The 20,390-nt window shown below is 44.8% G+C and overlaps 1 protein-coding gene across 2 annotated transcripts; it reads right to left on the reverse strand.

Moving 5' to 3' along the window:
- Nucleotides 1-383: 383 nt before the first annotated feature.
- On the reverse strand, nt 384-18,659 carry RBM38 (RNA binding motif protein 38). 2 transcript variants are annotated; one of them, XM_030533264.1, is made up of 4 exons: nt 18,154-18,651; nt 16,805-16,928; nt 16,182-16,236; nt 384-1,854 (listed from the first exon to the last, which is right to left on the reverse strand). In XM_030533264.1, exons 1-4 carry the CDS (start codon nt 18,319-18,321, stop codon nt 1,554-1,556), a joined length of 648 nt encoding a protein of 215 aa, XP_030389124.1. In that variant the 5' UTR covers nt 18,322-18,651; the 3' UTR covers nt 384-1,553. The 2 variants fall into 2 exon arrangements, with proteins under 2 accessions (XP_030389124.1, XP_030389125.1); XM_030533265.1 differs by lacking the exon at nt 384-1,854 and adding an exon at nt 6,888-15,517 and having other exon boundaries at nt 18,154-18,659.
- Between the last annotated feature and the right edge of the window lie 1,731 nt (nt 18,660-20,390).

Genomic DNA, 20,390 nt, shown 5'->3' on the forward strand with positions numbered 1-20,390 from the left:
AAAATTCCATTAGCAGAGGCATGTGGTTTCTTTGCGATACCATGAAAACCCCCTCAGGACAATACTGATACTGCAGTCTTTGCGAGCCTCCATTGCCTAGCACCTTGGGCATCACTGACATCAGCACATAGTCAGTAAAAGTGCTACCAGCTTAGAAAGGAAGCACTAAATACTCACTTGACACTGGACTCCATGGACAACACAACCTACAGGGCAACTAAGGGCCAGGTGTGCTTACAGGTATGTGACTCCAATAGGAGTTGCTGGAAACTCCAGTTTGAATGCAGAGAGGGGTCCAGGAGACTTGAAGGTGGCTCAGAACCTCTCAAAATCAAGTACACAACAACAGCTGCAGGGTAAGGCCCAGTGTATCCAATTCAAGGTAATTTCATTTGTGTCTTTAATACCATATTTATTTGGCTGGAGCATACAACATAGTATTGAGTTGTTTAAAAAAAAAAATTATTGTCCTCCTTGTAAAGATGCACTTATCCTATGTGGTCTGTTGTCTCTTTATTTGGCTGTTGTACCATAGGCATAAAAATGTTACATTTACCCATTTGTTCAAATATGTAAAAAGAGGTTTTAATCCATTCCTAACATTCTCCTAAGCTTTGCCAGCCAACAGCCTGAAAACTGTAACTTTTACATAAATACTGTCCATTTCTCCATAAGTTGCAGAATTATAACAAAAGATCTATCGTAGTAGACAATATGTTCAGTATTCTATGTGGGGGTGCGGGCTTTGTTTTTGATTTTTTTTTTTTTTTTTGCATTTTAAAAATATACCTAAGTCTGAGATAATCTTAAGAGTAAGAATTACAATAAGAAAATATTACAGTGCGTTGACTAAAGGAATATTCTGCTTTCCTTAAAGCCAATATTCCCTTTTGCATGTTGAAGTGATTCAGCAATTACTTAAAACTTTTACCTACATACAATAATTTAGTAAAATGAGAATTAAACAAGGCAGATACTTACTACTATTCTTCTGTCTGCAATTCACAGCTCATGCGAATACAATCGCAATAAATATTAAAAAATAGTTTTCTTCTTTTTTCTGTAAGGCATCTGAGTATTACAAAGTTTTTGTACAACCAAAAAATACGATTGCTTTTTATCCATGTTCTCCAAGTTCCTTGTGTACCTCAACAGTAAATGAGAGGATTGCAGATCTGATCTGGGGAGGGGGAGGGGAGGAGGAAACAACTGATGGATGGGGGGGGAAGGGAGAAGGAGGGGGATTGAGAAGATGACAGGCAATGGAAGCAGATCACTAAGTGTGCTAGAAACTGCAGTTTTCCTCTTAACATTTCGGTCAATTTAAGTCCATCTTCAAGACAATATTTGCTTTGATTGAAAGAAAACTTACCGGAAGTCCTTTTCCATGAGCATCTCAGACAGCAAGGGTTTAGGTTTGTCCTTAACACTATAAATAGCTTAGGTATTCATATGCACCTAGTAAGGTTGGGTGGTTTTGTTTTCTGCTTTTTTTGTTTGTATCCGTCCACTGTAAAAGATTGTCCTACATGGCAAACGCATGGGCAGGGCCCTTATTGCATTCGGTCAGGCTGCAGCTGTTGGGGCTGATACTGAACAAAAGCCGTTGTGTGCGCTGCCGGATTGCTAGCTGTGATGGGCTGCTGAACTGCGCTCGTGTAGCCGTATCCCACAAACCCAGCAGCAGGAGAGGCGGCGTAGGGGTACTGGTCGTAGGCAGCGGTGGTGTACTGCGTGTAGGCTTGGCTCGCAGAGGTGTAGTCTATGTAGGGAGACGTGAGAGACTGCACGGGGGTTGGGATGACCACGCTAGGCTGAACGATAGCTTGAGGGTAAATATAGTGAGGGGTGAGCCTGTGGAGTCAAACAGACAAAGTCAGTCAGGTCCCCTCCACCAAAAATAAACTCAAAGTGCACTGATAAGAGAGACAGTGCTGCCTGCCAACACCATCCAGGTGCTGGGGTGACAGTGTAATTAAAAAGGTGGGCACAATTAAAGCAAGGAAAATCCTGAAGGTTAGAAGTAGCACAAGGTGAAGTTTATACAGTGGGTACTTAGCTGAGCCTTATCCTCCCTTATCTCTGCTCCTCTAATCTCGACTCTCATGCCCCTTCCACTACAGTATTGCCACTGAATCGCAATGACAGGGGAAGAAACCTGGCTGGGAGTTCTCTAGGGAGAAAACCCTTCTGCTCCACTGAAATGGTTCTCGCTGGCTTCTCCCTGAAGAAGTCTTGGGACCTCTCTAATGTCTTCCATCTGCCCCCTCACCTTGCTTTATCTTACTTCTCCGACCTTCCCCTCCACTGTGTTGCTGTCTCCTTCGGCAGCTCCTACCCATGGTGTCCTCAGAGCTGTATTCTTGGTCATCGCCTCCTCTCCCAGAGTGATCTCATCTACTCTCATGGTCTCTACTCTCTCCTCTATGCTGGTGACTCACAAACCTCCTTCACCCAGTGAGTGCATCTGACTCCAGGATGGCATACTGGCTTGCTGCCAACTCAAGCTAAAAACCACAGCCCAACTTCATTCAGCCTACTCACTTTCTAATGTCCTTTCCTCACCACTGCTTAACAGCACCACCCTCCTCCTCCCCACACTTCCCTTGTGTCACCTTAGACTCCTTCCCTCTATGTTACTTCTTACTCCTCCTTTTAATAATCTACCTAGCCCCATTTGTCCCAGGCACTAACACACTTGTCTATGAACTCTCATCTCCTGCTCTAATTTCAACCACCTCCCTTGCCTCCCAGCTACCTGCATCATCCCCACCAGTCCCCCTCCCAGTCTTTCCACAACACCACAGCCAAGATGACCTCCATAACCCTCAGTCACCTGTGTCTAACTGATCCACTGATTCTTACTTGCCCACCACGTCCCTGCACCTTTGCAGTCCCAAACAACCCTGATCTGTCTATCGTGCTTCCTTCAACAATACCAGCCTCACTATCTTTTGTTCTTTTCTTCCACGCTGTCCTGTGTGCCTGGGGCACCAGGACCTCTGCCCTGCCATCAGTTAAACCCTCCCAGAGGCTTGCTCCTTCCACAAGGACCCAGACTCAAAAAGAAGAGAGTATGTTAGCTTTGCTTTTTACCTCCCTTCGTTAATTTAGCTGCCTTCTCTGGCCCAGCTGCAAGCTCTAAGGAGTAAGGACTCGATCTGTGGCTTGCACAGCACCAGGCACAATGGGTGGTGCTTAAATAGTAGCATGGATTGGGGGGGGTCCCCATATTGGACTGGCATTGCACAGCTGCCTTTCCCTCCAGGCTCAGCTCCTGTGCTTCCTCCTGACTAGCTCGGTACCCCTCCTCCCAGCTCTGTGGGCCAGTCCCATAGCTTCTGCACTTCCCAAGGCACCATTAAAATGACATGATCTCCTCTTCCTGGGGAATTCCTCTATAAACAGGGATGAGAGGCTATTCACCCCTAAGCCCCTATCAGGATGCTTTTACTACGCAAGGACTGGTATCTCCAGGATATAATCAGAGGAAAGGGCTTCCACGTTTAACATGCCAGTTTATCATTTACAATGTATTTACACTGGTGTTTCCACAATCCCAGGCTGCTTGGGCGAAGAGCTACGTGGTGATTATTGTAAAACATGAAACGTTAATTCTGTTTGCTTTCCTTTGCGCAATACTTCCCAGCAGTTACCATGTCAACAACCTGCTGCCCCCCAAAAACAAGCTGTGACTTGTGTTATTTTCAGTATTTGTGACCTTTATGCTGCTTCTCTTTCTGCTAATGGTGTACCTGAAAAAAGCACACAGATGACAGAGAGGAGCTGCCTAGCTTTATACAGTGCTAACCTCCCTTGGAAAAACAGACTCCCTGCTGTGGGGAAAATCATTCCATGGACTGGACTTAAGGCTCCATTTCATCATCAGTGCTGGGCTCCATTTGCATAAGAGAGCTAAGGTTTTTTACTGTGAATGGGAATCCAAAAAAACTTCAGACTGAACCTCGTATCACCATCTACCTACTCAACCAGCTCAGTCCCTATGTATTCACTCTGCACTTTCAATTGCAAACTGTGTTCTTCACTTCCTGTCCTAAACTGTGGTGCTGCTGTACACTGTTAAACAGTTGACACGTCACATCCTGGATGTGGCTGTATTGCTAAGTAGAATTTAGTGATGCTCTCGGAAGACCCTTTGGGATGAAAATAATCTGAGTTTATTCATCCAGGAGCGTCTATTTGTGAGTTAAAAGCTGCTGACTACAAAGAAAAAAACCCTTCCCCCCAAATAAGCAAGTCTGAACATGCAAACTGAACTGGCCCACACAAGGGATGTTAGGAGATGTCCAAGAATCTGCAGCTACAAGCAACACTGGTCTAGACAATTCTTGATTTTACATTTTAAAACACTTTGGTGCATAAAATGACTGCAGTTTTACAGGCTGCAGAGAAATTCACTGGGCCAACAATTTCTCAAGCACGGCCAGAATTGGGTCTGCAGAAAATATCATCCTTGGGGGGGGGGGGGGGGGAACCTAGATAAGTGTTTGTTGCACCAAAAAGCTGGCATTACAGTAAACTTGTTACATAGAAATGCCCCCTTCTGCTGCACCAACATATATTTAAATAAGCCAATAATTAGTAATTCAAAAAATTTAGTGTTTAAAACAGATCTGGGGTAAAAAGATTCAGAAGTGCTTAAGTGACTTAGGAGCATAAGCCCTATTTTCCAAAGACTCCCATTAAGTCAATTAAACTTAGGAGCCTAAGTGCCTAAACCACTTTCAAAAAAGGTTACCCCTGGCCAATAAGTCACTGGATTATCACACAGAGGTGGAAAAAGACCCATACAATCTAATACATTCCTCTGCGAGGACAGGACAGAGTTCCCTGCAAGATGTTTCATCAGGATTTGTGAACAAAAATTAATTTGTTTGTGTAAGTTCCTCTGACCTTGCTTGTACTGGGCACTGTTCAGTACCTACTAGACAGTTCTGTAACTCCACTATACTGCAATCTATATAGAACAACTGGGGTTGCTGTAAACTCTCCTCCTATCTAATTATTCAGTGCATATTCCTGTTTGCCATTCTGACCATCTGAACATGGCAGAGCCTTTTCCACATCTTGAGTCCCAGTTCAGGAATATAAGCAACGGCTCATGTAAGCAGGGTTCTCAGGCCAACACTTCATTTTTTCCTAGCTAGATCCCTGCCTCTGAATGTGAATGGCTCATACCACTATTGCAGAGGCCCCCCAGCGAAGCTGCCTCAGGAGCTATAGTTATCAGCAAAGCAATTCAGAAACAGCACTACCCCTTAAAGCGGGGTGAGGCAGACTTGAGATTATTACCTCAAATCTGTGGAGGGCTAGGAGCAGTCACAAATCCAGCGGTCAACCCACTCCTTGATCTACTCATAGAATATCAGGGTTGGAAGGGACCTCAGAAGGTCTAGTCCAGCCCCCTGCTCATCCATCAATGTCCTTATCCATCTGGCGTCTCTAGACATTGGCACTCATCTAACCGAGTAAATGAAAACAAGAACCTGCTAGAAATTCCCTGTGTCTTTTCATTGGTTTTAATTCGGATCTGAATTAGGGTTAGGATGGAGTTTGAGGCTAAAATTGGGATTAAAGTGCAAATTCACATTCAACAGTGTTGAAATCTCACAAGCTCTTGCAAAGTTTCAGCTGTACCCAGCTCAGAACCAGGAACAAGGCCCTTTCTAGATCTGAACATAACCTAGAACCATAAAGGTGGGTTCAGATTGGAAGATTTGAATCTAACCCAGAGGCAGGGTTCTGCTGCTGGCCCATCTCTGGTTTCAAAAAGGTTTTTTTTAAAACCAATCTTTCCCAAACCCCGTAAAGTATTAAACAGTTGCTCTCCCCTGTACTAGCCTATCTATCTGACAAAGGGAAGAGAGGGTCAGATCTAATATTCTTCTATTGATGAGTCCTCTTTTAAAGAGTTTGCTTTCAAAGAAGTGCTCCTGCCAGATGAGAGGGGACCTGTAACCAACTCTCTTCCCTATCCATCCAAGTTATGGTCCTTCTAATAATGCATTCCCAGTCTCTCTAGGGAAAGGGCTTGGTATGATTTTTAAAAGTGAATGCCCATAAGTAATTGAATAATCCTGTTACAAGTGCAACAGTCCACACCAAACCCAACACTCTCCCCCCGCCCCCAGGTCTTGTGTTTGCACTCACAATTCTCTGCACATTTTTGCCCACATATGCAAATTCACAATTATGCACCTAGAGGCTGTGGGTTGAGGCCCTTTTGAGCATTTGGCCCTAAATATTCTCTTGTTAAAAACAGCTCTCCCAAGCACCTAGTAACTCGCATGCAGAACTCATGGCCAAGCTGCTGACATCTCCCACTGAGACTTAACTGTCCACACTCCAACATATAAGCTCACTGAAAGCACAGACACAGAATGGGATAGAAGCTTTTAAATGCCCTTGTGGATGTCTACGGGTGACATGAAAATATTTGTCCCCAGACATCAATTCTCTTTGCTGCATTTCAGACATAGTTCAGGCCAAATTTACAAGAGTAGATGCTGGTGTTGCACGTGGAATGTATCCCTGGACAGAACAGACCAGGAATTATTCAGAACCAACAGATGCATGAGAACAATCTTTCATACTGCAGAATTGCATGCTGTGTGTGTGCACAACCTCCACGTCTATTTCCTGGCCATTTGGCTGGATGTACGTGCACTTTCCTAAGAGAAAAGGACCCAATCCTGCAAGGCATTGAACTCACAACTCCCAATAACTTTGGTGGGAGCTGACGGTGTTCAATATCTGGCAGGATTGAACTTAAAAAACACCCCCAAAACCTCAAACATCTTTATTTTCTCTGATCACTTACCTACAGAACACTACAATTTTTTTTTAAATGAGTATTTCTTTAATTGTAGTTGACAAGATAAACTGGTCAATAAACAGATCTATGACACTAACTTTTGGACTATTTTCTTCCCTTTTGTATTTGCTTCTCTCAAACAAGACACTGTATAACAAACAGTATTAAGACCTGAGTAGCATGTACTTCTGCACTTCCTTTCCAAAGCCAAGACCCAGCCCAGCACATGTACTAATGCATGCTAAACACCTTCTTTTATTATGTTCAAAAAATCACACACAGTAACTCCAGGATCCATTTCTATTTAAAGGGACCACTGGCAATTTTAAATTGTAGCTAGACATTTCAGTCAGAGTTTATGTCAAGTGGACTTGAACTGGATAAGCAGATAGCAACTCATTTATTGGATTAAAAAAACTCCACTTACAAACCAAGATAAGGTCAGCTTTAATTACTAGCAACTACAACAAAATCAAGTGCAACATGATGAAGTTATCTGCTGGCTGGGCCTACTTGTCACAAGTGGTCTCAAGCTGTATTTTCAGATTTTTAAGGAAGGCTGTTTATAAGCCTTTTAAAGCTTTGCTGAACACACAATTTGCATTTGATGTCCATCTTTTCTGCAAGTAGCAACTGTCCATGATCATGGTAAAAATGGAACAAGCTGTGTAGTTCATCAAAAGCCTTCTTGGATAATTTGATTACATTTTAAAGTGGTATTTTAAGATTCTTATTCTCCTGCTGTGGAATAATGTCATCCAGGTATGTCAATGTAATTTTGAAAAATATAGATCAAGTCAGACTTTAAGGCCTCCCCAAAAGTTCTGAAAGCCAGAAATGAACTTCATCCAGAATACACCGTGCGATTATAAATCGTGAAGTGATCGGCAATTGTCATCACAGAGTCATCTTGTGACTAGCAACAATATGAGATGCTTTAGGGTATTATGATTAAATGCTGGTAGAGGCCACAAAACAGTTGAAGAATACAATGAACAACATGGTCAAACCTAAAATTAGAATCACTGGTGCCTGCTGGAGAGACTCATCAAGGGCTTTGCTTTGTGCCTTTGGCCAAAGGCAGCATGAGATGGCTGGTGATCAGGATCAAGGCGCTAACCCAATGTTCCTAACTATCTGGCACAATGCCACACCTGCCCCAATAGCCAAAATTAAAAGACAAGAGACACAGTTATAGAGTCAGAGGAGGACACAGACTTAGCTTTTGATTTTATTCTGCAAAATATAATAATAATAGGATGAATATAGCTTGTTTGCAATTCAGTTCATGCTGGAAACACTTTACATATTTGAACATTTTAGGGAGGGCTTAAATGTAAGATACATCTTTACTCTGTTCAATCAAATGTAGCTTCCAATACATTCAAAAGAGGCTTTAAAAAAAAAAACAAAAAAAAACACTACACAACCCTACATAATGTGCTGACTGGGTCATTTTGCCTTTACAAGGCTTACTTTTAAGAACTCCAGTTTGTTGGATTCTTCCTGGGAGCGTTTATAGCCACACCCACACCCCCTGTTAGCATCACTACTGTAGGATATGGTGCTCAGAATACTGTAGGCTGGGTTTGTTTTAGGCCACTACCTGATGGCAGTATTCTGAGGGTCATCCAGGAAGGAGGCAAGACAGCTGGGTGACTAGCCTCATGCTGCTAGGGAAGAGTGCCGACTATACTGCGTGCTGCCCAGCAGTGCTCCACAATAGCAAGCGGGCAGGACTATTCTAAACCCTTGCAGTCCCACTGCCACCAGCCATGCAGCAGGATTGCCACAGGGCCATTCATAAGTCAGGTGTGCTGCACAGATTTAAGAGTAGAGGAGACAGGATCGGGGGAAGCAGTGAGGAAGGTGGGTGGTTCTTTCACTCCCACATCCTGCTCAGTGCTAGCTCCCAAAGAAGCCATGAAGTTGGGCTTTGCTTGGTAGAGGGAAACTCATCTGCTATTTTTCACCATCCTCCCCCTTCTCTAGCAACAGCCTTCCTACACAGCCCTTTGTACACAGACCAGAAATAAAAAGGTAGAAGATACAGTGGGCCTCCCGCTCGACCTTGACAACATCCCTATAAGACAAGCCCCCATCCTATGGGGTAGACAACAGTGCTGCTGAAGCAGTTAAAGAATCAGCAGCACATGTTAAGATCACGTCAGAGGCATGACCCTGCTTCGGAGGTTTAGCACAGAAATGCCAAGTCGCCTATTGCTTGAGAACACAACATACAGGGAGCCTGGCAGCTGCAAGATCAGCACATGAGTGCTACTGGCCAAACAGCCTCCTTATTTCTTGAGGAAAGAAAAAAAACAGAGCCCTTGGCGTTTGCCAACAAGTGCAGGCGTAAGCCATCTGGCCACTGGAACCGGGCCTCTCTATTTTCATTCTGGCTGACTGCTCAGCAGCTAAGGGACATGTTTAAAGGATAAATCCCTTTGGGTTCAGTGCATTGAAAGGTGCTAGTCTGAGCACCCTGCAGACTGAAGTCATTGTTCTAAGTAGTACTGAAGGCTTCCTTGGCCATCCCATACCCCAGTGCCATCCCCTGGTTCTGGGCTGCTAATGGGCCTCCTGCTTTTAGTAGCAATAGTATTACGGCAGCACCTAGACACCTCCACCGAGATCACCCCCCTGCACTAGCTGCTGTGTGTATACCTACCAAAGGACAGTCCCTGCTTTAAGAGTTTACAGCTTTTAAAGACTGTATAATTCCTATTGTACAAATGGAAGACCAAAATATAGGCCCTGGACCATCAAGCACTCATGTAAATTGGACTATTCCCAGGGTTAAAGCAAAGAATGTGCGCAAACATTTGCAGGATGGGGGCCTATGTGCCTCACTCAAGGCCACACAGGAAGACTGGTGGAGCTAGGAATTGAACTCACATATCAAGAGTCCCACTTCAGCGGGACAAAAAAAATTGTCCCCCCTCTTCAATACTGAGCTGAAGGGGGAAAAAAAAAAACACAAATCGATCTTTGGGGTGAAGCACAGTTCAGATATCAGACTTGAGTCTCTGGTTTCTCTGTTGTGACTGCCAAGGATTCCCAACTTCAGTGGAAATTTTGTAGGCATCAGTCCACCAGGAATTTGACTTTGACCAGTAACCTCATTCCACATAGGCCGCTAGGACAATCTTCAGATGGTAACAACCAATTAGTCTCTACTTTTGTGGGTTGGATTGGAACCAGTGACCTTACACCAAACTTCTGAACCCTCCAGTCTCCTACATACAGCTTGTTAAAGTTGCACTGAGAAAGGAAGTCTAGGAACGCTCTTACTTCAGCGTCTTCTGTGGTTATTTTTGCCCTTTCCAAGTGAGATCCAAATAGAGACAGATATTCTACAAATGCTTCAAAAATAATTCTCTCCTTATATGTATATGATTTGCCTTAAGTGCCCTCTATGTGGCCTTAAAGATTAGCAGGTGTTTTATTGTAACTCATTTGCCTTTAACAAAATCAAGGCACATCTTAGGAACACTCCCTGTGGCCTCCTCCTTTCTGTCTTACACTCTTCCTCCTTAGGTTCAGCAAGAAGATTTACACAGCAGTCTGAGCAAGCTGAGCATGTCAGTAACTGTTTACTGCTTCCTTGTTGGGATTATGCTGTAACTCTGGGAGAAAACCAGAAAAGGGCTACATGCCAGCATCACTGACTGGGATGGGGAAAGGAGTGGAAAACATGCACACAACAGGACCTGACGCTATTACTATTGGCCACATAATTGGCACAAAAGGCTACCGAAACCACTGGAGACAAAGAAAAGTGTCAGAGCTGGGTTCAACAAAAGATATCAATGATTTCCCACTTAACCTAATTTTGAAAGGCTAGGCAGTTTGGGGGCAAGGGGTGGGGGGGAGAACATTAAACCCACATGGCTCATGATGCAACTGCTTCATTATGTTATGATGCAAAAACAAAAATACAACCACCCTCTAGAAAATGATTGTAGTAGAACAAAAAACCCCTCACTAAGGTCCAGGAAAACAGATCCCACAGAATGCAACAGGTGGAAAGAGAGACAAGAGACGCCACCCACACCTACTCCCAGGATGTACAGCTAGTGCAGAAGTATGAAAGAGGTGACAAACCATAACCATACGTGGTGAGCACATCCCCTAAAAAAGATCTAATCCTCTTCTCTCAGCTCAACCCACAACGTGAGCTCAAAACCCAGTTGCAGAGGATAAAGCTATGGTCATGTTCAGCCTGGCACATCTTGCTTCCTCCACACCCAAGAAAACTCCTCAAAGAGACGCTCTATCAGGACCAGAAATAGTTCTGGACAAGCAGGCTTAAAAAATACTCAGACAGAGCTGAAGAGAATGTCTGGACAAAACAAGAATCACATGACAGTGAAGACAAAGAAAAACCCTCTCAAACTTGGAAGTCTCACAATATTGAAGACACCCTGTGTAAATACTACATTTGGCCCAGGTGTATTAGATACCTGATCAGAATGGTTGCATTTTGTACCCACTTAGCCCAGATGTAAGTAAATGTCTACACAAGGCGGGAGGGCTCGGTTCTCCACTGCTAAAGAGACTGCTCTCACCTCACACTGGTGAGAATCAAGAGTAATCCAACTGAAGCCATTACGTCAGTATGAGACCAGAGGTCAGCCCCTACTCTCACATTTAAGAGTGGAGGCAGAATTTATATTATAGATTAGATAGACTCTTCCAGTGACTTAGTGGAGTAGCTCAGAGTGTAGTGGAATAAAGAACGTGGCTCATGAAACAACAAGCCAGACACTGCCTTGTGCTTTGAGCAGTCATTTACCCCCGTGCAAAAGAAACATAAGATGCTATCAGATGAGAAGGCAGTATTTATGCATTCACTTTGCACTAGTGAAAGCAACCACACAAAATGCAGGGCTATGATTAATTGGGCCCAAGAGAACAGAATGGTGCTCAAGTGCACTCTGAATCTTTGCTCCTTTTACACACTCGTCTCAAAGGTGGTAAAGAAGTACAGTCTAGGTGTGTATTTATAGGCATTCAGTTCAAGAGGAGCCTGTCTGACTGGCAGTAGTTTGGCCTGTGCGTCAACAGCCATGCTTGGGAATTAACAGCTGAAGCCACTTGGATTTGACTATTTCTTTGGAAATCCCCCCAAAAGCTTTCATGTTACTGGCACAGACAGACAACAGGTGCTGTGAGAGCCATCCCACAGGAGCGACTTGTGACTGACAGAGCAGCCTGGGGTCTTGCAGCAGGGTGTTTTCTTATGAGTTGTACAACAGGAAGCCAGAGCATGGGGAGGGACCACAGTAAGGAATGTGTGTGACTTTGAAACAGCAAAACCACACAGAAAAGAAAGCTCATTTCTTTTTATTTGCACCCCAATTGAACAGGCATTAAGGATAACTTTCAAGGGACTTTCTTCACTTCCTGGTTGTAGCAGCAGATTGTGAAAGAAACCAAAAAGATCTACTTATTTCAAGGCAAAAGTGACAGCAGCCGCATGCTGACCTGGAGCAAGCAGGCCCAACACAACTGGATGCAGTGTGCCTCATTTTCCATTAGCCTCTGCCTTGTGTAGTCACTTACAGGAGTGCAAGCCAATCCACTTTGCATTGAGATAAGTGACTATACAGGGTGCTGGGCAATGCAGAATCAGGCTCAATAGCTGGCACCAGACCCGCTTAGGACAGGTATTTTACTCGGTGGGCCACATCCTGCTGCATTAAACCATCTCTGTAATATTGCAACAGTGCAGAAAGCAGCCCTAAAGCCGGCTTGCTCCACCAAAAGGAAGATTTTCCTCTAAGGAGCCCTCTATTAGGTGGGGTAGAGCAGCTGTAGCAGTGCTTATGCCACACACTGCTGCTGACCAGAGCATGAGGCATGGCTGGGGATAGAGGATGTAGCCAGGGATGCCCTGTGCCCTGTTCTAGTTTATGCCAAATGAAAGGCTGATACTCAGCAGCACCTAGATCAGAGGGGCACAAAGGATAACTTAAAGCCAGTTGCATACACCACACTACAGCTGCCCTGAATGTTTCTTGTCAAAGAATCTACACAGTTGCCCCTCATTGCTTTTTATAAAGTCTCAGATGTTCTTGGGAAAAAATTCTTAAAAGGCCACTGTAGCAACAAAAACAGCTCCAACTGTTGCCTCACCACATGTTCTGGTCGCATGAGTGCAATTTTATGTCTTCAGGTAATCATGCCCCAGATAACTGCAGGCACAAATTCATGGAACTTAAGACATCTAGCTTCCCGACTTGCCACAAACAAGACAGCCAATCATGTCAATTCTACAAACTAAGCCTGTTAGTTGCAGGAACAATTGATGGGTGCAAAATCGTGCCCATAGATTTAGAGTGTCTCTCAAAAATTAGGAAAAATATTGCTGTGCTTGTGTTATTAAAATCTTAGATTAGAATTTGAAAATTCAAAAAAAAAAATCTAAGTTTGCTTTTCCCCTTTGTGCTGTTTGTTTATTGGTTAGCATTGCTGCTTCAACAGAGTGAAGAGCAGAGAAGCTGATTTAGTTTCACTTTCTGTTCGGTATGCCCTAGCCCAGTGCTTCTCAAGCTATCTGAAGCGGGGAACCGGCAATTCTCTGCCCCACCCCATGTACCAGGAACCGCTGCCATATCATCCTAGTCGATGCTCTTATGAGGAAACTCGCCAGGGACCGGCAGTCGATGGCTCGCGGACTGCCACCGGTTCGCAGACCACCACTTTGAGAAGCACTGCCCTAGCCTAACGCTGCAGCTGCATTTGGGTCCCCAGCAGTGCCAAGAACGGTTTAAATTTAAAGCTACCAAAAACGTTACCTTTCACGGGTATTTGGGGTTTTTAAACCTGCATGAAAACAGTTCTGTTCATTTTAAGTTCAATAAGCTCCTGCCCCCATCATTCTGCATTTTGGGCCTTCGCTACTCAGCATTCTCTTCAGCATGATTCTGAAGTTAATTTTAAAAACTAGTTCATTGTGTAGCATTTAATAAATTATTCACTAACCACTTCACTGCTGTGTTCTGTGGCAGCATCTGAGATGCAGAGGACCATGGCAGTGGTCTCTAAATCCCAGCATTCCATTATTGGAACATCAGCACTTTAATAGGGATGTCTGCGAGTGGCACAGCATTGGAAGTGTGTTTTGCCCCTGTACCAAATATGTAGGTAGCTTAGAAGCAAGTTGCTTATTTATGTAATATTCATAAGTCACTGAACAGTAGACAACCAATTACCAAAGAGGGTGAGAGATGATTAAATAAAACTTAAAGTGAAACAAACTGGGGCCTAATTCTACAAGAATAATAGATCCAAAAATCCCACTGGTGTTAGATGAAGTTTTGAGTGATCAAGGAATGCAGGATTAGACCCTACACTGGCTTTTACTTTGAAAAAGAGGCAAAAACAGACCTGACAATCAGACTTTGTTGTTCAAATGAACACCTGATGCTCTGCTTTGGAAACATGGTACAATTCATGGCACCAAGGTAAACTGTACAACGACTTTTTTGCCAACGCATGTTTCCTGTGATTAAATCATTGCCAAAGAAGAATGCAGTGAAATTCTTGTTTACTGATGCTTGCAAATGAGATCTATAATCCCCTCCCTCTTCCTCCCCGTCTCTTGGCAACTGATAAATAATTCGTAGTGCTCATTGTCATCTGTACTAAATGTACCCCCATTGGTTTTAATGATGAAACAGAGGCCTAAATGGAACACTAACTGTAGATCACAATGAACACGTGTTCAGTCTCTCACTTCTTAATACATTACGCTAAAAGGAAGTTATAAAAACCTCTGCAAAAAAGAATCTTCGTTTGCACTGCCTATATGGCTGAAATGGCTGGGCAGAGAGTCAGGGACAGGAATAGGAATGAAAAGAGTATGTTTGCATGAGTTAGGGCCTGATCCAAAGCCGACTGAAGTCAGTGGGAGCTTAGTTTGTTTCACTGCATTATTCCTTCTCTTTACACTTCACATGGGGAGAGTCTTATTGAGGGCAGTTTTTAAGATCAACATTAATTATGTGCTTGTGCACCCTTTAGAAAAGCCTCTAGTGTGCATGTGACAGAAATACCAAGGTTACTAGTGGTCTCACCGGCTGAGAAAGCTGTCGTATTTCACATGCAAACAAAGCTTTAAGACAAAAAAATACTGTCTACCTGAAACACTTCTGCTCTTCACACCTCAGACAAAAGAAAAACTCTTCTTTTCATAACAGATGTTACTCCAGTCCTTTTGGCACAGACTTAACTATTTAAGAAACCTAGCATGTTTCAACAATACACACCCAGCATAGGGTGTGAGCACTGTTATGGCAATACTGCCTCTTACATCCATACACTGGCTGGAATGATAATACCAAGACAGTTGTGGGCCTATATAGGTGTGAGGGGACAGGAATGAAAGAAGGAGACTATGAATTAAAGCACAAGGAAGGAATAAAATATTGTTTTGTTAAACCAAAAAAAAAGTTATATTGTCATATAAAGTTACAAAAGGGCAGTGGTCAAGAACTTTAAAAACATGGGTTTTTGTTTAGAGCATCAAAGAAGTGCACCCACTATCAATATTCACTTTCTGAAATGATGTGAAAAAGAATGGCATCAATCATTAAACAGTTAAATGAAGGCAGTATGACAGTAGCTATTGTTCTCTTGAAGCACACTTGTATTTTCCAGAGCAGCTGCCAGATCCTATTAGATATATAAAAAGGAGGACTTCTCAGACCGAGTTGGGATGGTATAAGCTATTGAAAACAGCAGACAAAAGCCCACTTTTGCAGACTATTCAAGCCCTGTATAACATCTGTGCAGAATCAATTTTTGACCTAATGTTACTTTCATTAAGTATTAGACTTTGTTTCCAATTCAGTTTGTTTCCCTGACTAAAATTATACCCAAGTGTGATTCCATGGGAAACAAGATGGAGAGAGCAGATCTTGTGTGAAAAACATGCTATGGAACATGTTATTTTCTTGACTGTTTTGATACCTTAAATATTATGACAAAAAAAATATATACCACTTATTTGGAGTCTTCCACATTCTTTGAATTGCCAAGAAGCAAGAAAATGTATTACAAAACGAATCTCTTGTGATTTATGAAGATGATTTGCTGATGCTGAAAAGAGGATCTTTAGGAGTCATATGAAAACTGACAATTAAAAAAAAAAAAACGCTATACAACTTTTCCAACACTCGCCTAAAAGAAAAGTGCTATGAAGTTGAATTACTGCTCCTGAAGCTGTACTCCTCTTTATGACTTAGAGTTCTCACACATTTTAAAAATGAGGAAGTTGATTCAAGCATTGGACTTCAAACTGACTGAAGTTAACTACATAAAAAATACTTCCACTTACCCATATGGTCTCTGAATGAAGGCTGGATGTAGCTGCTGCACACCTATGGTAAAACCTGAAAAAGCATGGGGAAAGCATTAGTATTAAACAAAAAGCAGTCACTGTAGTGTGTAGTTATTATAATGCATACATGCACAACTACAAGTGTGGGGGGGGGGGCCTGTGAGAAAACATTTTAAACTCCCTAACAGAACACTCTTTAGAGTTACAATTATTTTAATATACTCATGTAACATACATGCAGGTCAGACTGGAATGCTGAATTAGGAAAACACAGTAAAAAACTCACTCATATGAAGAGACAAGCACTCATTTTCTACAACATGCAATAAACCCAAAGGTGGAGTGGTAAAAACAATTATACTATAGCAGTTATAAGAATATAAATGCACTAGCTTCTGGGGACAATATCCTTACCCTGACCATGTGAGGCTGGGTGTATATACACATGTAATTTTGGCATAGAAGGAAGGTCCAAGGAAACAGGGAGCAGAGAAAGCTGAATTACATAGCGCACGAAACAGGCAAAACTGAGGGGCCAGTGTGGCTCTTCAGATCAATTACCAACACATTTCCCATTTTGCAACTAAGGCTTCTTCAAACAGCAAGAGCTGAGAACTCACCAGTTTGAATACTCCTTGGTTTGGCTCCCAGATATGCCAGGTTCACATTTGCTTTTCTGCCATCAATGATGGGGTTGGGATCTTTGCATGCTCTCTCAGCTGCAGCTCTGTCTGCCATAGTCACCTGGTGTTAAGCACAACCTGTTTTGTAGCAATGCTTCTCCACAAAACCTACACCAAGTGGGGGCTTGATGAAGTTTGCTTATTTTGCGTGAGGAGTTAAATTTGCTTTCTTGAAATCTCAGTTTGCGGGGGAGGGAGAAGACTCAGAGGGACAAGAATGGGTCCTGTGCACTGGGTTGAAAACACCCACAAGTTTCTCTCCTGGTGATCGGCCAGCAGTTTTTTTTCCCACTCTAGCACACACAATTTGTTAGAATAACTTAACCCCTCCCCTCCAACACTCCCTAAAGCAGAGGCTGCTCAAGGAAACTTGAAGCAAAGGACATACTCATGAATCATAGGGAAGATGCAGAAATTGAGGACTGCACAGAATGTGCTTCACTGAAGCACTCTAAAGAAACAAGCCAGCAACGCGTGGGGGAAGGGGTGTTGAAATGAACTACAGAACAGCCAGCACCGGAGGTTCTTATCAATCAAGGGCCTTTGTCTTTTTTTTTTTTGGGGGGGGGGAAGGGGGGAGTTACTCTCTGCCTCACCCCCTCACCCAAGCTCTCCTGCGTACAGCAGTCTGTCCTGCAGGAAGAAAAACAGATCTGAAGAAGTGGGAAACAACTTTTTAGCAGAGGGTGGCTCTGTACAGAAGAGGCCTGCAAACCGCTGGTGCAAGAGCAGAGCAATGAAGGGGGAGGTCTTGCCCATGGAGAGCGTGGGGGGCATACAGAGGGATTCTCCCCTGCGTTAGAAAGGGCAGCAAGGAACCACTCTCAACAACCAGAGAAATCTAATGGGATACAGTGGGGAGGGGAGGACGGTGCTTCACTGGGATAGGGGCTCTCTTCCCTGGGACGGGGCGGGGGTCCCCAAATTCACACGCTCTTTACTGGACACAAAAGCAAGTTACTATCACAATTACCCCAGCTCCAGAGACCAGGCTCCTCTGGGACATGCCTGACCTGGGCTACCAGGACTAGGGTGACCAGATGGCCCAATTTTATAGGGACAGTCCCAATTTGGGGGTATTTTTCTTATAAAGGCACCTATTACTCCCCACCCCGTCCTGATTTTTCACATTTGCTGTCTGGTCACCCTAGCCAGGACCAACATGAGGAAGCGAACAGGGCACCAGCCCCGGCTAACGCCCGCGTTTCACTCCGCGCCCATCACCGCGGCACCTGCCTGTGGGGTGGGGTGGGGTGGGGTGGGGTGGGGGAAGGGAACGCACTTACAAAGCCATAGCCCCGGGATTTGCCCGTCTGCCGGTCGGTGATCACCACCGCTTCCTCGATGTCCCCGAACACCTCGAAGTACTTCCTCAGGGAGGAGTCGGTGGTGTGGTAGGGCAGCCCCCCGACGAAGATCTTGGTGAAGGTAGTGTCCTTCTGCACGGTGTGCATGGCGCTGCGGGCGCGGGGCGGCGGCCGCTGCAAAAAGCATCCAAAATGCCACGGGCGGCCGGGAGCAAACGCCTCAGGGGCTCAGAAGAGGCGTGAGACACCCTGGGCCGGGATCATCCTCCTCACCACACGCAGCGGGGGGCAGAGCTAGGCGGGGGGCCCCCCACGCAGCAGCAGCCGGCGGCGGCAGCTGTCGCTTTGTCTCCCATGCACCGGGAATCGCTGCCTGCGAAAAGCCCTGGCTCCAGCCCCGCTTGTGCAATGACCTCCCACAGGGTACCGGGAACAGAGGCGGCCGCTGCCTGCCTGCCGCCGCCGCGCCGGGCTTTGTACCATCCTCTCCCTCCGCCCCCCAAGCCGGGCTCCGGCCCCGCCTCCCCACGGGAGACAAACCCCGGAGGCGCAAAGGCTCCCGGGGCTTGTAGTTCCCACCCGCGGCGGGGAGGGGCGTGGAGCAGGGGCCGCCACTGAAGCAGCCGCCGGTGAAATAACAATGCGAGGCGGGAGCAAACCAGGCCGCCACTGACATTAACAAAGGCCACCGACCATGTCAGCGCGAGAGGGACATCTGTCTCCATCAGGGTGGCCAGACAGCAAGTGTGAAGAATCCGGACAGGGGATGGGGGTAATGCCCATATAAGACAAAGCCCCAAATATAGGGACTGTCCCTATAAAATCGGGCAACTGGTCACCTCGCATCTACTCCATTTTAGACACGCATCAGATGATGCATCATTTTCTCTCAACATGTTTTGCAAAAGCTAGCTTATAATTGATTGCCTAGAGCTGGAGCTAGAGAGAGAGATGGAGAAACTGGGAAATACATATTTTTCCACATCATTGGATTTCGGCTAAATTTGCTTGTTTAGATGAGAGAGAGACTGTCTGCGTATGTGAGAGATGAGAGAGACTTTGTGTATGTGTGACACCTCCAAAGAGGCAAATTAAAAAGGGTAACCCTTGTAATTGCTATTGTTAATATTTATATTATGATGGTACCCAAATGCTCCATTTGGGCTTGAGGCCCCACTGTCCTGGGTACTGTACAAATACAGCAGTGTTTTTCAAACTGGGGTCACTGCTTGTGTAGGGAAAGCCCCTGGTGGGCCGGGCGGTTTGTTTACCTGCCCAGTCCACAGGTCCAGCCAATTATGGCTTCCACTGGCCGCGGTTTGCTGCTCCGGGGCAATGGGAGCTGCTGGAAGCGGCGCGTTAAAAGGGACATACTAGCTGCCGAGTCCAGCACTTCCCCTTGGCCTGCAGCCGTGATCCGCCGGACCTGCAGATGGGGGAGGTAAACAAACCCACCCGCCAGGGGCTTTCCCTACACAAGCGGTGACCCCAGTTTGAGAAACACTGAAATACAGAAAGGAAACAATCCCTGCTTCAAAGGGTTTACAGTCTAACCAGACAACGGATACAGGATGGGATAAAACATAAAAATAATAAACCCTTTCTGTCTTTCCAATTGCGAAGTCTACCTTCTTTCCTGGTTAGTGCCATGCACTGGCTCTATACCTCGCAATATGTCTGTAGCTAGGGATGTCTCCACTCCTCCAGCTAGAACTGCCTCTGTAAGTGCACGGGGAATATATATTTTCATGCACTGAAAAAGCCAAATAAATGGACAGTTCTCTGCATCTGTCAATTTTTCTATGTCTAGATTGAGGTTTCCCTGGGAATCTAATGCACACATGGTTAGGGGTCTAGTACTCTTTGTATGTACCTTGGTACTTGAGTCTGAAGACGCCTCCTGGAAGAGTCTTTAAAATTCCCACGAAAATCTCCCACACGCCTGCTTTCTTTTTGATGTAGACTACAAGTCCCAGCAGCCTCAGCGGGAGCCTTCTGTCGCGTAAAGGCTGCATGCAAATCAGCAGGAGGAGAGAGGCAAGCTGAATAGGGTGGAGTGAGGGAGGGAGCGGACGGGCAGCACTGAACTTGGGTAGGAAACATACGTTTGTAAAGCAAATGTTTATGCCCAGGAGCCCGCCAGTAATAGCCGCTTAAAACGAGGTGTGTGGGGTTTTTTTTTTTTAAACTTTGCAGCAATCGTGACTGCAAATATT

This window comes from Gopherus evgoodei, chromosome 14, assembly GCF_007399415.2.
Source record: "Gopherus evgoodei ecotype Sinaloan lineage chromosome 14, rGopEvg1_v1.p, whole genome shotgun sequence".
Lineage (NCBI taxonomy): Eukaryota > Metazoa > Chordata > Testudines > Testudinidae > Gopherus > Gopherus evgoodei.

Coding starts and splice junctions, on each gene's coding strand:
- RBM38 (XM_030533264.1), bottom strand. CDS start 18,321: ATGCACACCGTGCAGAAGGACACTACCTTCACCAAGATCTTCGTCGGG. Junction 16,237..16,804: donor ACCAAGGAGTATTCAAACTG/GTGAGTTCTCAG, acceptor ATGCTTTTTCAG/GTTTTACCATAGGTGTGCAG. Junction 1,855..16,181: donor TTCATTCAGAGACCATATGG/GTAAGTGGAAGT, acceptor TTGACTCCACAG/GCTCACCCCTCACTATATTT.